The following is a 15,626-nucleotide window of genomic DNA, read 5'->3' on the forward strand; positions in this document are numbered from 1 at the left end:
CTTTTGAGCCTCATGGAGCTTCCATACAAAAAACTGTGATTGCCTTTTTGTAAGGTCTCCACGCCCTTTAGCAACCCCACTGATGGTGGGGTGAGACAGGGACGTGTGTGAGAATTACCCCGACAGCACCAATCTACTAGACAAGCAAAGCCTGGTAACTGGAAAGAGGGGAGGACTCAGGGAGGTCTGAGTCCAAGGCTAGGCATGTGTTTGCTGAGGTTTGGAGGCCAAACATCCCACCCAACCCTCAAATCTAGCAGGAAAAAGCAAGCTCCACGCTGCCATGGAAGAATGGAACAGACATGAACAGTTCTCACCCCACCCAAGGTGCACATTTGGTCTTATAAACTGTACTACCCCACTCCTCCTAGAGTGAGGGGGCAGGCAGTAAGTGGGCCGTGCGGCCGCCAGATGTTTTCTTTGCCTGTCGGCAGGTGCAGCAGCTTGCAGCTCCTGTTGGCTGTGGCTCACCATTCGCAGCCAATGGGAGTTGTAGGAAGCTGTGTGCGTGTCGGTGCCGCTTCCCGAGCTCCCGTTGGCCACGAACGGCGAGCTGCAGCCATGCCTGTGGACACGCAGGCAAAGCAAACGTCTGGCAGCCTATCGGGGCTAACCCTGGTAAACTGCTGCTTATTGCCCGCGACCATCCTAGAGCCTTATTAAGCATTACTAAGCTGGCCATTGGGGGTTTTGAGCAAGGTAATGCCTATTTTCAAAATTCCTCGACGGCTCGCAGAAGGCTGGGGGTACTGACGAAACGTGTTTCAAGCAGCATTTATCTGTCCCCATTTATGCTCCATAGTTAGTCAGTTTAAGCTGCTCAAATTCACCTTCCCTTTTACTGCCAGTTTCACTTAGAGGACCTCCTCTACTAGGAGAAGACCATTGCATTCCGGGCCACAGAAGTCATGTCTACACTAGCCCAAAACTTCGAAATGGCCATGCAAATGGCCATTTCAAAGTTTACTAATGAAGTGCTGAAATACATATTCAGCGCCTCGTTAGAATGCTGGCAGCCGCGGCACTTCGAAATTGACATGGGTTGCCACCGCGCGGCTCGTCCAGACAGGGCTCCTTTTCGAAAGGACCCTGCAACTTTGAAATCCCCTTATTCCTATCTGCTGCTAGGAACAAGGGGATTTTGAAGTTGCTGGGGTCCTTTCGGAAAAAAAGCCCAGTCTGGAGGAGCCGCACGGCAGCGACCCGCATCAATTTCAAAGAGCCGCCGCTGCCGGCATTCTAAAGAGGCGCTGAATATGTATTTCAGCGCTTCATTAGTAAACTTCGAAATGACCATTTCGAAGTTTTGGGCTAGTGTAGACACAGCCAGAAAGTGGAAGAAAAATAAATACAAACCCCTCTTAATTTATGAGAACCTCTCTCTGTATGAAACTTCCCCCCACCCCACCCTTTTTTTCTTTTTTAACAAAATCAAAATGTAGGGATTACAGCTACTTGTGCCCCTTTTAGAAATGAGGAGTGACTAGCAAGTAGAATTTCCATCAAAGTCAATGAGAACATTCATATTGCCTTCAGCAGGGGTTGGGCCAGAACATCTGTAACTAGAAGTTAAATAATATTTGTGCCCTGTGATTTAGTGCGTGTCTGTAAGTTCTACGACACTAAAGTTTTAACGGTAGCAAATCTCCTACTTTATTAGCTTGTGGGTTTAAGCAAATAGTAAATAATACGATGAAGGAAGAGGTGGTATTTTACCCCAGTGCTTGGCTTTTGCCTCTACGAGATCTTCCACGCTGTCCTCCTCTCTCTTGCTTTCCCTACAAGAAGCATCTTGGTGGCAGGGAGCCCTGTCTTCTGTTGAAAACAGATGTGCCAATGGGGATAGGGGGAAATGTGACAGCGGCCCTGAGGCCCAACATTTGGCACTGGCAGCCAGAGCTTCGGGGCCCTTGAAGTGCTACAGGACTGCTGTGTGAGGCTGGTGAGAGGGCAGTGCTGCGGTCCGGGTAGCACAGAGGCCTGGATGATCTAGCCCTTGCCCCTTGTGCCCTGTGCTCTGCCCCTTTGCCCCAGGGCTTGTAGCGGTTGTTGGCTCCACGGGTTGAAAACCATTTAGCCAAGGAGTCTTGTCAACACTAGCCCTTGGCACGAGTTTGCACTAATTCTTAATAGTTTGAGCTCTCCAGAAAGTCAGTCAGAACAAGGAAAGCATTTGGGTTTTGATTTGCTGCAATGGTATCAATAGTCGTACCTCAACCGCTCTTTTGATAATGACATACTATTTTTTCGTAAGCATACAATTTGCAAAAGTACAGTTACTGTGACAAATCTCAAACCCTAAGACCGATTCCTACAGAATACCCAACAGTGAAAACGCAAAACACACTGCTATCAGCCAACTATTTTTTTTCCTTGCCAAATATGTTAATAGGAAATGAAGATCTAAGACGGAAAATGTCTTGATATTTAAAAAAGGGTGAGAGGAAAAATGAAAAACACCCGTAGAAATTTAAGTAAAAGAGTCCATTAAGGTAGATAAGAAGCAACAGATAGAAGAACCTCAAGCTACATCTGCAATCAAGGAAAATATAGTTGTTTCAGTCGTTACTGAGTTTTCTCACCCTGTACACTGGCAACGTGGAAGCTTATGGTGGCAGGCAGTATTATCTCACTTATTTGTTAAACTTTATGCATCAATTCAGCTTTTCCCATGATTTTTAAAAGTTCCCTCAGGCTTTTTTTTTTTTTTAATTTCTCCACTGTGTTTAATTTTCCCTATTTTTTTATTCCTATACTTCCAGCTGATTGCCTTACACCAAAGAAAAAAATTTTAACTGGTATGCCAAGTCTTTGTTGTCTTTGCCTGTTAAAGGCCAAGCTGTCAAAATGCTTGTGAAGAACATATAAATCTGCGTTTAACCCTGTTATGATTCCTTGATAAGGTGTCAGGCTTTGTCATCCAGCACACAACATTGCTTGGCCCACAGTTAAAGAATGCTGGACAAGGCATAGTTTTTGTAATGCCCACCTAGGGCCACAGAGCTTTGTGGCAAGCTCTTGGTGAGCCCTATGGGAGCTTTATGAGATGACCTTGTTGAACGCATATGGCAGACAAATGGTTGCGAACTTAAATCTTTTGGCATGGACAGGTACCAGCAGAGCATTCACAGATGCAATAGTGTGTTGGCTCTTCCTGCGGCTCTCTCTGTAGGACGCTCAACAGCCAGCGGCTACTTTTAAACAAAGTCTCCACCCCTCTACTGGTGTCAGGGTCATATTCCTACAGGGAGAAGCACCCTCTGAGTTCCCTGCTTTGACATTCCAGAGCTGTGGTCTCCTCTTCTGCTCCCCTGCACCCCACACCTAAGCCAGGAGGAATAATGCATCAATGTGAGGGTGAGGTGTCCTCCAAGCCCAGCAGCTCCTTTATGAGTCTCTCACCAAACTGTGCCCGGCTGTACCTTTTCATGTGATAGGCATCTGACATTTTGTAGAGGATGTAGGCATTGTTTATGGCAATGCTGATGGCAAACCAGAACACTTGTTGCCAGGTCTTGTTTGGTTTATGAGATATGAAATACCTGTAAAAGGGAGGGAGAGAGAGAGAGAAAAGATAAGTTAACATTCAAACACATCTGTCTGTGTGTCCTGCTGGGAGACCAGAAACACAACTCTAGAACCTTCTGCAGTCCTGAGCAGGAAACAGACCTAGAAGCAATCATGGGGTCTATACACCAGCTGTTCCTTGTTGTAGTCTTATGGAACACATACAGTACATTAACGCTCTTTGTTGTAGTTCAGCTGGTCTCTAGTCCTTTGTCCGCGTTTGTGCATCTTGTTTTTCTGCCCTCGGGCAGAAAGTCTCGGCTTGTCAATAGACCGCATCATCTGGGCAAATATGCACTCTCAGAAAGGCCTCTTTGGTCCCCTAGCTCGTATCCCAGCCAGTGCAGGATCAGTCATGTCAGCACCTGCTGTCTCCATCCAGTTTTCAGGGAGCTTCCACCCATTCCCTTGGCAAGTCATGTTGGGGACAAATATCTTGTTGTCAGGAAACTTCCTGAAATTCAGCCTAAACCTGCCATCAGTTAATTTTGATACTATCCATCCTAATTCATCTCCTTATACCACCAGAAAATATCCTATTCTAATGAGAATCATTCAACGAGAATGATCAAAGGTCTAGAGAACATGACCTATGAAGAAAGGCTGAAAGAACTGGGCTTGTTTAGTTTGGAAAAGAGAAGATTGAGGGGGGACATGGTAGCAGTTTTCAGGTATTTAAAAGGGTGTCATAAGGCAGAGGGAGAGAACTTGTTCTTCCTTGCCTCTGAGGATAGAACAAGAGGCAATGGACTGAAATTGCAGCAGGGGAGGTTCAGGTTGGACATTAGGAAAAAGTTCCTAACTGTCAGGGTGATCAAACACTGGAACGAATTGCCAAGGGAGGTGGTAGAATCTCCATCACTGGAGCTATTTAAGAAGAGGTTAGATAGATGGCTTTCAGGAATGGTCTAGAAAATGCTTGGTCCTGCCATGAGGGCAGGGGGCTGGACTCGATGGCCTCTTGAGGTCCCTTCCAGTCCTACTCTTCTATGATTCATACTATGATTCTATGAATGTGTACCTCCTTCACATCTCTAGAGACTTATGACTGCTGCCCCATTAGTCATGGTCACTGCCCTCCAGTCCGATAATAATTTCTCGTCTCTAAATCTTCCTCCAGTTGCTCAGTGTTTTTCTGGCAATGAGATGCCCAAAACTGTCTCCTATTGCATATACAATATGGCAATATATTACGGGTTGAACCTCTCTCAGCCAGCACCCACGAGACCTCAGCAGTGCTGGATGAGAGAATTTGCCATACCACATAAGGTCAATATTGTCTAGTAGCTTTACCAACACTTCCACTGCTTACTGGGCTCTTAGAAGACATTTTGGGGTAAATTATAGCTAAATCGCAGCACAGAACACTGAGAGCCAGGACTGGGGGCTGGAAACACACTTTATGGGACCACTGGAAACTTGGCCACACTCATGAGAAGTGGTTGTCCAGCTAACTGAAATCATGCTGGATTATGGATGTTGCCAGACGAGAGAGAGAGAGAGAGAGAGAGGTTCAATCCATACTTTGTCTCTCTTTACTCCTCCTCCCCCAAGTTCCCAAAATAGTAATCAACAGGCAGCTCTCACCTTTACAGTACTCAAACATGAAGCAGCGGGGGCCAGATCCTTACATTAATGGGAGTTAAGCAACTCAATATCTGCTCTATCTCCCAGAGAATGTGGATAACACTCTAAAGCTGTGTCTACACAGGCGCATATCTTCGAAATAGCCATATTTTGAAGATTACTAATGAGGTGCTGAACTGAATATTCAGCGCCTCATTAGCATTAGGACGCTTCCGGCTGTGGCACTTCAAAAGTGCGCAGCTCGGCGCGGCTACACGGGGGTCCTTTTCAAAAGAACCCCGCGCCTTTCAAAATCGCCTTATTCCGAACACCTAAGGGGAAAACCTGCGAGGATTCACACTCAAGACCAGCACTGCCAGACCCTGGGGTGCAGCAACCAGCATCCAGAGACGGACTCTGTCTGTCCCAACAAGGAAAGTCTGCCTGCCTTATCAGGATTGGTGAGAATAATACTAAGTGCTGAGCATGTATTCTGCTTCCTTGGTAACTGTAAATAAATAGAAAAAAAGAATATTACTCTGTAAGGCTTTTTTAGTGGCACAGACCCTGCATACCTGCAGGGAATTATGCCCTGAGCCCTAGAAACTGGCTAAAGGTGGGAGTTTAAATTAACAGGGTCACGCCTTGAGCCCTATGGATTGGGTAAAGGTATGTGCATCCCTGAAGCATGGAAGGGATAAGGAAAATTGTGTGTGTAACATCCTTCAATTTGTGGAGTGCATTGTGGGATACGTGTGTGTCCTGTTCTTAAAATAGGGGTTACAAAAAGTATGGTTTGACCTTATTTCTTAAGGACAGTCTCGTAGTCACATGCATTGTGGCTCTTGAAATATTGAGTTATTTTACAGAATTTGGAAAAAATGGCTCTTTTCGTTGTCAACTCCTGGCTTAGGGGCTTAAGAGCTGTTCTTTCAGTTGTTGGACCCAACCACAATGCAATTAGAATTTGTCCAGACCTGTGTTCTTTTGTGTTAAAAATGGCACATTTTACTGACTTCCTGCCTACTGAGAAACAGCATGTGTCTGTGGAAGCAACAGTCTATAGCTATATGTGGATGGAGACTATTCAGTCACCCTGCTTATTGTCATCTTGTGCAGAACCGTCTTTATTCTTTATATTATGTTATTGAGCCCCAGCGCTAGTCCGGAGTCAGTATCCAGGGATTGCAGAGAGCTCCAAAAATGGATATTGGTGTGGGAACATTATGGCGTCTAACTTCTGGGCCTCTAGAAAATCGGTGGAACACCACTGCGATCTGCAAAATGACATGAGGTCCCTAAGCGCCTTGTATCATGAATGAGGACTGGCAGGGGCCAAAGAATGTGATCCACAAAGCCATGCATGCGAGGTGAGGAGAGGCCTACACTGGTCACTGTGAGATGCTAAGGCCATGATGTGTTCTGAGCCTCAGCCAGAGAAGGGAATGGAAACCTGGGGCTCCAATATCCCAGCTGCATGCTCTCATTGCTGGTATAAGTCACAAGCTCACGGCCTCTTGCTTTGGGTGGATGTTGAAGGGGATCCAATCAAACATAAGTGCTCAGGCTGCCTACTGGATTGGGTCCCTTAGATGGCTGAATGCTTATCTTTCCCTGAGTTGTACCTTACCCTAGGCCTAGGCAGCTGTCTTGAGGGAAGTACTGGCCTGCAGGGCCAGAGGCAGAAATCTTGGTGCCAAGTGTGTTTAGGCACCTACAGGGTTCAGAGGAAGTTTTGGGGACCAGAGTGGACCCAAGACTGGAACTTAGGCACCTAATCCCTTTCATGGATCCCACCCCGTGTACAGAAGCAATGAAGTAGAGCTTGTAACATGGCTGCCACAACTGTGCTTTGCAGAGTGCTAGCTAGCAAAATACACCAGTGATGCAGTAAATGACCAGAAAGGAAATACACAGAGCCGTCTATTTAGGGTCATCGTCATCATCATCATCCAAGCTGAGCAAAAAGCACTAAGCAAAGAGCCTATGGTGAAAAGTTTATTTCAGAGAAATCTCACTCATAGTCATACAGCCTTAGCAAAATGGTCTGTAAATTTGCCAAGCAAGGCACAAAACCTCCTCCTATTTCCTTAGCAAGAGGATTATTGTGAACAAAAAAGATAATTTTGCTGACCCACAAGGAGACAGCTACTTGTCTATGGTAAGAGCTTGTGCACAGCTGATGAAGTTGCTGATGATAGCATAGGTAAGAAATGGGTTTAAAATGACTTTTAAGCAAAGATAACTACTACTACTTAACCCTTGTACTCCATGTGGAGCAAAGGTCATCTACAGATCTCCGCTTCACTTTGTCTTGGGACAAAACTTCTAGCTGGCTCCAGGAGTACCCCAGTTGTCCTTCAATCTCAGTAGATCTTTTCCACGTTGTCCAAGGTATATTCCTTGTGGGTTCCATGTGAGAACTTGAGGGACTAGCATTTTAAAAACCAAGGCTACAGAAACACACCCAGATAGGAAAGGCAGGAATCTGAAAGGACCTGTCCAGCTAATTCTGGAGATTCTTGCAGCTGATGCTCACCAAGGGCAGGTGACCAAAAGAGAAGGTGGCTATAAAAGGCTGTCTGCCTTCAAAGAAACAATCTCTCTTGCCCTTGAAGTTATGACCTGGATCAAAGGTGCTGTAACTAAATCTGGTGCCTGGAAGCAGCTGGCTACAGCAGGGTGAAGCTGGTGAAGGCAATAGAAACTCCTGGTAGTCTTATGTTAGGTCTACACTACCACTTACATTGAAAAAAGTTGTGTCACTCAGGGGTATGAATATTCCACCCCCCTGAGCAATGTTACTCACACTGACATAAATGCTAGTGTGTCTCTCACTGACATCACTTCTGCTGCTTGCAGAGGTGATTTTATTATGCCGGCAGAAGAGCATGTAGTCCACCAGATGCACTGCCTGTGCCCTGAACCCAAACTTTAGCCTAACCCTAATGTGGGTTTTTCTCTCTCTAATGGCTCTTTGAGACATAGCATTTAAATGCAATTCTTATGATGTTTTGGCTAAAGGCTGGACGAACATACAGGAGTATCACAGTGTTGCTGGATCTGGTCTAGCTTTGCTGATTTATGCAAGATCTGAAGTGGGGCGAGAAGGAGAGTTTAATATTCTGAGTTTGATCCAGAATTTTTTTGTTCATATCTAACTGCTACACAGATTCCCAAGATACTGGTCAGCGATGTAGCTTGCTTCCCTTAAGAAAAACTTGTGCGAAGATGTAGGCCTTGATTACACTCGCTTTGAAGTCTATCAGTTCTGCCATTTAATGTAATGAAGATCGTGCTCCTATCATCACTTCAAAATTCAAGGAAGGTTCAAATGCCCCAGCAGTAGGGGATTCACCCCTGCCCCGCACTTACTTGCTGTATTTGTCATCGTATTTGCAGATGTAGCTAAGATGAGCAGCGAAAGCTTCTACTGCCAACGGGCATGGGATCTCGCCACTTTTTCTCTTAATTATAACTCCTGCACCAATTGAAAAACAAAACAAAACAAAACACAGCTGTTGAGTCTCAACTGTCGTGTTTGCAACGGTGTTAACAACTACAATACGCTTTCTGAAAAGGAGATTTCAGACCAACCACTTCACATGTCATCACAAGCAAGACTTCATTAACCTTTTCAACTTCTATCCTGGACATAAACCTCGTTGATCCTAAATGACTGCATAAGGCCCTCCCAAGTTCTGAGTCTTTATTGATCAATTTCACAGGCATGGGATTTTAAAAATAATAATTTTCATGATTTCTGGTATTTAAATCTGAAGTTTGAGCGTTCTAATTGTAGGTGTCCTGACCCAAAAAGTGTGATGTGGTTATGTCAGAAGGTTATTTTAGGTGGGGGTTGTGGTACTGCTACCTTTATATCTGCACCCCTGGTGCTGGTGGCGGCACTGCTTTGGAGCTGGGCTCCCAGCTAGCGGTTGCTGCTCTTCAGCCACTGAGCTCTGAAGGTAAACTGCTGGCTGGGAGCCACTGTTCTCTCTCTAATCTTTTCCACCCATGTTTGTATTGTTTCCATCTGTGTGTGGAATAAATTTTTATGTGAACCAAGGCAGGTGTCACTGTGCACCACCAACAAACACACAACCTCACCGTGGGCAATGTGCTAATCAGCTGGTGTTTGGGGGCGGGGGGCATTTGAATGCACACAAGCACACAGCACTGTTCCTGGTAAGCTGGGGGCTCACTCTGAAGCCATAGCTGCCACCTTTTACATGCGTGCTGCTGCTGGCAGTAGCGCTGCCTACAGAGCTGGGCTCCCAGCTAACAGTCACCGCTCTGTGGCTACCGAGCTCTGACATGAGTACATAAGTAAGGGTGGCAATATGGCGACTCCTTCCCTGCACCCCACAACTCCTTTTTGGGTCAGGCCCCCCAATTTGAGGAACACCGGTCTTCCCCCATGACATCTGTATTAGCGGGTGAACACACACAGCAGGTCAGACTTCGCACTCCAGGCGTGATTTTCATGGCTGTGCACGTGGTAGGGTCCAATCCCATACCTTTCTAATAGCACGCATGCCAAAGCAGCTACATGGGAGATGTACGAGGTTGGTCAAAACCTCCTGAGCTCCAGCTGTGGGCCCTTCACAGTGGGGCACTAGTTGCTTAGATGTGGTGACGTTTGCTTCTTGAAGCTCCAGAATCTTGAGAGGCTAAATCAGGCCTTGCAAAGGCGCAGCTTTGATCCACTGGGCAGAACGCTGCGGGCCCAGATTCCGGGCTGTACTGTTTACCTAGCCCTTCTTCACGGACTGTGACGTTAGCAGGTACTGACGAGCAACGTTTACCATGGGATGTGATAATCACCTCTGTTGCAGTTGTAAGCAAAGATTTCGAGGTAGTGGGGTCCACAGGGAACACTGCAAGCAAAACAGCTGACGCCAGATACGGCTGGAAACTGTTGTGCTCTGTTATATTCTCATCCACGGGGTGAGACATTTCCCCTGTTCCCAGTTGTACTGCCTCTACGGTGTCTGTGCAACGACATTTGACACTAGGTCTCTCCCTCCTGCAAGACCTGTGGTATGGAGAAGGGAAAGGTTCATGGGGCACTTGCCTAGAAGTTCAGTCCATACCTGTCTGGTGTGATGAGGTGACGAGTTCAGCGAAGCATGTGTCATTAATTTCTGGATATCTTATAAAGAGCCGCTGCACGAGACTCTTGTCTATGTTCAGCCACCACCCTGTGCTCAAGGAAATGGGACTTTTGCACATTTTGTAAATGAGCCACACTAAGAAAATACTGGACTCTAAGTCACTGATATCTTCTTGAAATAGGGACACTGACAAATCTACTATCGCTCAGCAAAGGTGCACTACAATTTGCCAGGCAGCAGCAGTTCTGGGAGCCTTGGAGGTCATTTTCCTGTTTGGAGCAGCAATCTGACGTGGAGGCTGGTGTTTTCTCAGTATACATTTAGGGTGGGTGCCACAAAGGAACTGAGGTGTTGCAATCTGCAACATCTTGGTGCCTAACTTTTGGGCACCTAGACAATCACAGGAACAATGTCCTGCTCCCGACAGCTGAAGCAGGCGCTTACTTCTTCCCATTTGTTACCTGGGGAGCCTGCTCACCTCAGAAGGTGATCCACAAAATCAAGCAGGCTAGCTGGGGTGCAGCCCCATGACTGGTAACCAGCCACCTGATGACAAGTGGCTTAGGTGCCTGAATAATTCTTCGTGAGAATGCGTTAAGCACCTGCCTCTCTCCACACACAACACCTGGGGAGATGGTGCCACTACCTATCTCATAATTTTGAGTCCAGTGGCTAGAGCACTCACCAGAGATATTTTTTTCTCTCCATTCACTATTTGCTTAATGTTCTTTATCAAGAATCCTTGTGAAACATTTTGGTGAACGTTCCATTTGCAAAATCTCAGACAACACACAGGCTAAATTTTGTAAACCAGGGTCAAGTTCTGGAAATGGAACTACAGCAGTTTATTTGAGGTTCTGGCCTTACGTACATACCAGTATGTGACTTTACATTGACACGGGTCCCAAATGTGCCAGTTTTCACACCTATGCATAAAATGTGTTGCCTGCATCTGGTCTCCTTCTATAAAGGGACATTCAACTAGTTTACTTCATTTGCTTGTAAAGATGGTGGTGTACATTAAGCTTTACAAATAGTATTTTTCCTCCTGAAACTTGTTTTTTTTAGCAGATGTAGTTAAAGACAGCAGCTTTGTGGTAGTGCACGAGAACTAGGTGATGCTCATTGACTGGACTTTGGTTTAATTACTCTAATTGCATTGTCCAAACACAATGAAATGCAATAATCGCCACGAATTAGTTGTTACGCTTAATTCAATTTTAATGTAAGGTCTTTGTAGGAAGGCTCTAATTCTGTACAGATGATGTCTTGGAGTCTTACTCTGCAAACATACAGGAACTTTAATTACGTGGGTTTCACTAGAACTACTCATGTGCAACATCTCTCATATGTTTTCAGAATCAGGCTCCACGACACCAATCCTTTCAGGTTGTCCGCTTCTCTTGTTACTTAACTCAATGTTCTCTATTGAAGTACAACAGCATTTAAAGTAGTGTCCAGTTCCCTAGCTCACTGGAAGATAGGATGTGTGGTGAGTTCTGATAAATGAACCCACAAATTCTCATGAGACTTAGCCTTATAGTGTGACTATGTAGCACTTACCTACTGTGATTGTCACTTGAATATATCAAATTCCCTACATGTTCCTTTCTTTTGTTCACTATAGCATCTTAAATTAACAAAGCTGTAACTTCAGCTATAGCTTGCTTTTCATTTCTTACTCGCCTTGGATGATAGAACTACAAGAGATTATTTTAAATAGACTAAGTACTCTTTAAAAACATCCATTTCATCTTGTTTTGTCCATTTTTCCCCCCCTCAAAAACTTCACTATGTCTAAAAATATTTGAGTTTTTTTTAAAAGGGACCTTCCCATATAATATCAACTTCAAGTAAGTCTTCAACTATTCCCAATCAAAACTATCTCCAAATACAGATTTGTCTGGCTTTCTTTTTAGCAGCTGTACAATGAGTTTAATATGCAACAGGAAGATTCTTGACAAAAGTCATTAGTGTATGTGATGAATGGCTTTTAGAACCACAGGGGAAACCTAATTGTACAATCTGGTGAAAGAGCTTTAATACTCAGAATGGTTCTTGTTGGTCCAGAGTATTCTATGCATCTAGGAGTTTCTCTTTACACAGACTTACCCAACAATTATCCCAGGAGACAACATGCTAAATATAGTATTTTAACAGCAAATGTAACTTTTCTCCAGCACCACAGGTCGTGTGTGTGTGTGTGTGTGTGTGTGTGTGTGTAAAAACAAACAAACAAAAACAAAACAAAACAAAACAAAACCTGCTTCAGCACCAAAAAGGAGCAGCTCTCTACCGTGGTAGCTAATGAAGTAACTGCTAGCTGGTAGCATTTCTCAGTTATGGGGCTTTGTGTGTGTGTTAACTATAATCCTACATAAACTATAGCATTAGTGATCATTTACATTGTATTTGCTCTGGTCTGTATTGTACAAGCTAACAGTGCATTAATGGGGGCTAAAAGTGTCCTGTTTTCAAACTGTCTTCTCACCACGAAGGTTATCAAGCTTACTAAATGTTCCGTCGTCTCACCTCTCTCACAGGCATACTACAGGTGGTTGTATTGCTGACTGCTCACCTTGCTGAACCGGAGAATAGGCGTTAGTGAGAAAACGAAAATGCCCTTTGTTGTACCAGCAGATCAGGGACATGTTTCCCTTCATCTTTATTCTGTACTGCCCTCTGGCCTGCGGAGCATCCGGGTTATGCAGCATTGATGGAGGTAGGCCTGTGCAGTCACTTTTCCTGGAACTCAGCAACCCGCAGCAGTAAATCTCTGTGCATGGAAAAAGAACAAATTCCCATCAGTAAATCATCCTGGAGAGTTAGGCTAGACGGCCTCAGGGCCATTTCTGTCTGTCTGACTGGAGGAAGAACTGATCCTAAAACTAAGCCAGAAGATACAAAGATTGACCAACAGCCTGGGACATCCCTGTGCTGTCTGGGTACCCCCACTCTTTCTTTTCAGGGTCCAGGAATAAATGGCTTCAATACACAAGTGCAGACAGCCAATTCTCAAGATGATTTAATATGACACACAGGGGCATAATTAACATGCAAATAAGTGAGAATACAGGCTGAGTAGCTGAATTTTCCAACAGTGAGATCTATTAGGTTGTGAAATATCATCTCAAGGAGGAGGCAGCCATATTTAACATCAGACTGGACAAAGTAGAGGGCATATCCTCTTCCATGTTTATGCTGATGATAAACTGTAAAAATAGCTTTGACCTCCCTAAACTGTCCTAACAAACTCCCATGATGCTTTAATCCCAGTGAATATGGCTGGCAGCTTTGGGAGCTAGCCAATAACAACTCAGCTACAACTTCCTCACAGACCATCTTATTGATTCTACCCTCCTTCAGCAATAAGGCCTTGTCTCATGACAAAGGGACCAGTTAGTGTGAAACCGAGGCCATGTCTCACTCCAATGATCAGGGCAGCCATGTCAGAATAACCAAATCATTTAATGCTCATTAATAACAGTGCCTGACTTCTGCTGAGTGTTTGTGAGAAGAAAAACATCACTCTTCCATTAATCTAATTGCAAGAGCATAAAGCAATAGAATTTCTTGCTATCGGAATAGAGATACTGGGCATGGGAAATTTAATCAAAGAAACCCCCCGCCCAATCAAACAGCTGATCAATTGGATTAAAGGGTCAGCTCCAGCTTTGGCCAAGAATCCAGTCTTTCACTGCAGAGATACTCTTTGTTGCCAGCGCCATGTCCTCTCCCTGACATGAGCTTTATAAAATCCAGGAAATGTTAAATCCAAATCTCCCTACCATCTCCCGAGGCTTTGTTTGGACTACAGGAAGGGAATGAGAACACACACATCTGCGTGTATGTTAGACTGATCCACTTAAGTGTGAGTATTCCATCTGAACTACAGCAGCCCAGAGCTGCTGTTTCAGGTAAAACCAAACAGGTCTGTCAACTGAGAACGCTGACCTCAATTTTTCAGTCTAATCTACTTACTAAACAGAACTCTTTCAGCAAATACGGGAAATTAAAAATTAAACCACTCAATCCAGAGGAATAATGAGGCTGTTGCGTACAGTACCTTTCTTCTGCCTCTCTTTCCAGTATTTGGTAAAAATTTTTGAAGCAGTGGCAGTCTTTTGTGGGGAGGGTGCAAGGTTCTTGCTTGTACAGTACCAAGCACAGTGGCGTCCTGATCCTTTACCAAGGCTCCTAGGGGCTATAGTATTACAAAATAATAAATAGTACTCAGGAACTAAACCAAAGAGCAGCAAATAGGCAGCTGCTTCTTGAGCTTCCCCGAGCAGTGCTTTATAAAACTGCCTGGGAGACTATAGAAATAATTATCCTACCTAAATTATATAATTGCTCCTGTTGCCCCGGCAGTAAGAATGGAGCAGGAATGCTTCACTGAGACGACAGGAGCGTTTAAAATGTCTGAATGGAAAACCAATGCATCAGGTTGGCTGTTTGGCTTCAGGGGAGAAGCCGTCTCATGCATTCTACAAGTTCTGCCAGTTCTGATCGCTTAACCACTGGAATGTCTAATCAAATCCCTGCCTGCCCTAGTCAGGAAAAGACATCTCTTGAGGTGGATAAATATATACATGGTACATATATTATATGCAGAAATCACTTTTGCTATCACTGTCTCTGATGCTTCTTGTGATCCCCTCGGATTTAAGTCGTCACTATGTGCCTTTAAGACTGTCACTGCAGCAGCAGGATTAGAACACTAGCCCTTCTACCCTCAAAAGCACAATCCCTTAAACTAGAGAAGAATTTTCTTTAGCTGTTAGCAATATGAGGTCTACGACACACAACATCCAGCCTGATTCTCTGCAGCAGAAGGCAGCTGTAATACAGAGCCACTCTAGCCAGCATGCTACTGTGCTTAGGATTGCTGAGGTAATTAAATGAAGCCTTTTCTTATCACGTAAGCTAGTTTTAAAAAACAAAACAAAACCCAAAAAAACAAAACAAAAAACAAAAACTCAAGCAGCTGTTTTGCCCCGTCACAAGATAGTGGGAATGATCTTGCCTATCTCAAGGAAAAAATTCATGAAGCATTCTCTTACATAACACAAGTAGTGACCATTATAGAAGCTGCAGATTTAATAATCGCCACTTGCAGAGGATGGCACATCTAATTTGTGGGGGGTTTTTTTGTTTTTTGGTTTTTTTTGTTGTTTTTTTTAAATTGTAACTAAAGCATATAGTTGCTATGGCAATAGCAGCAATAAAAATTAAGACCATCTGGCACAAAGGCATGGTCCAAATTTAATTAAATGCTGAGCATGGTTTTATTACAGCCCAGAAAAAAATGAAGTTTGACAAAACTTAAAAGAAGGCTGATTTTTAAGGCCTCCAGTCCCATTCTCATAACTTATT

The 15,626-nt window shown here is 44.4% G+C and overlaps 1 protein-coding gene across 1 annotated transcript in view; it reads right to left on the minus strand.

Moving 5' to 3' along the window:
* Nucleotides 1–1,404: 1,404 nt before the first annotated feature.
* PGBD5 (piggyBac transposable element derived 5) overlaps nucleotides 1,405–15,626 on the minus strand; it is a 108,170-nt gene continuing 93,948 nt past the window's right edge. Inside the window, exons 5-7 of the mRNA XM_074990191.1 lie at nucleotides 12,829–13,026; nucleotides 8,509–8,614; nucleotides 1,405–3,542 (exon numbers count right to left, since the gene is read on the minus strand). Coding sequence (XP_074846292.1) covers nucleotides 3,347–3,542; nucleotides 8,509–8,614; nucleotides 12,829–13,026 — 500 coding nt within the window. The 3' untranslated portion in view covers nucleotides 1,405–3,346. The remainder of the gene's footprint in view (nucleotides 3,543–8,508; nucleotides 8,615–12,828; nucleotides 13,027–15,626) is intronic.

This window comes from Carettochelys insculpta, chromosome 3 (genome assembly GCF_033958435.1).
Source record: "Carettochelys insculpta isolate YL-2023 chromosome 3, ASM3395843v1, whole genome shotgun sequence".
NCBI lineage: Eukaryota > Metazoa > Chordata > Testudines > Carettochelyidae > Carettochelys > Carettochelys insculpta.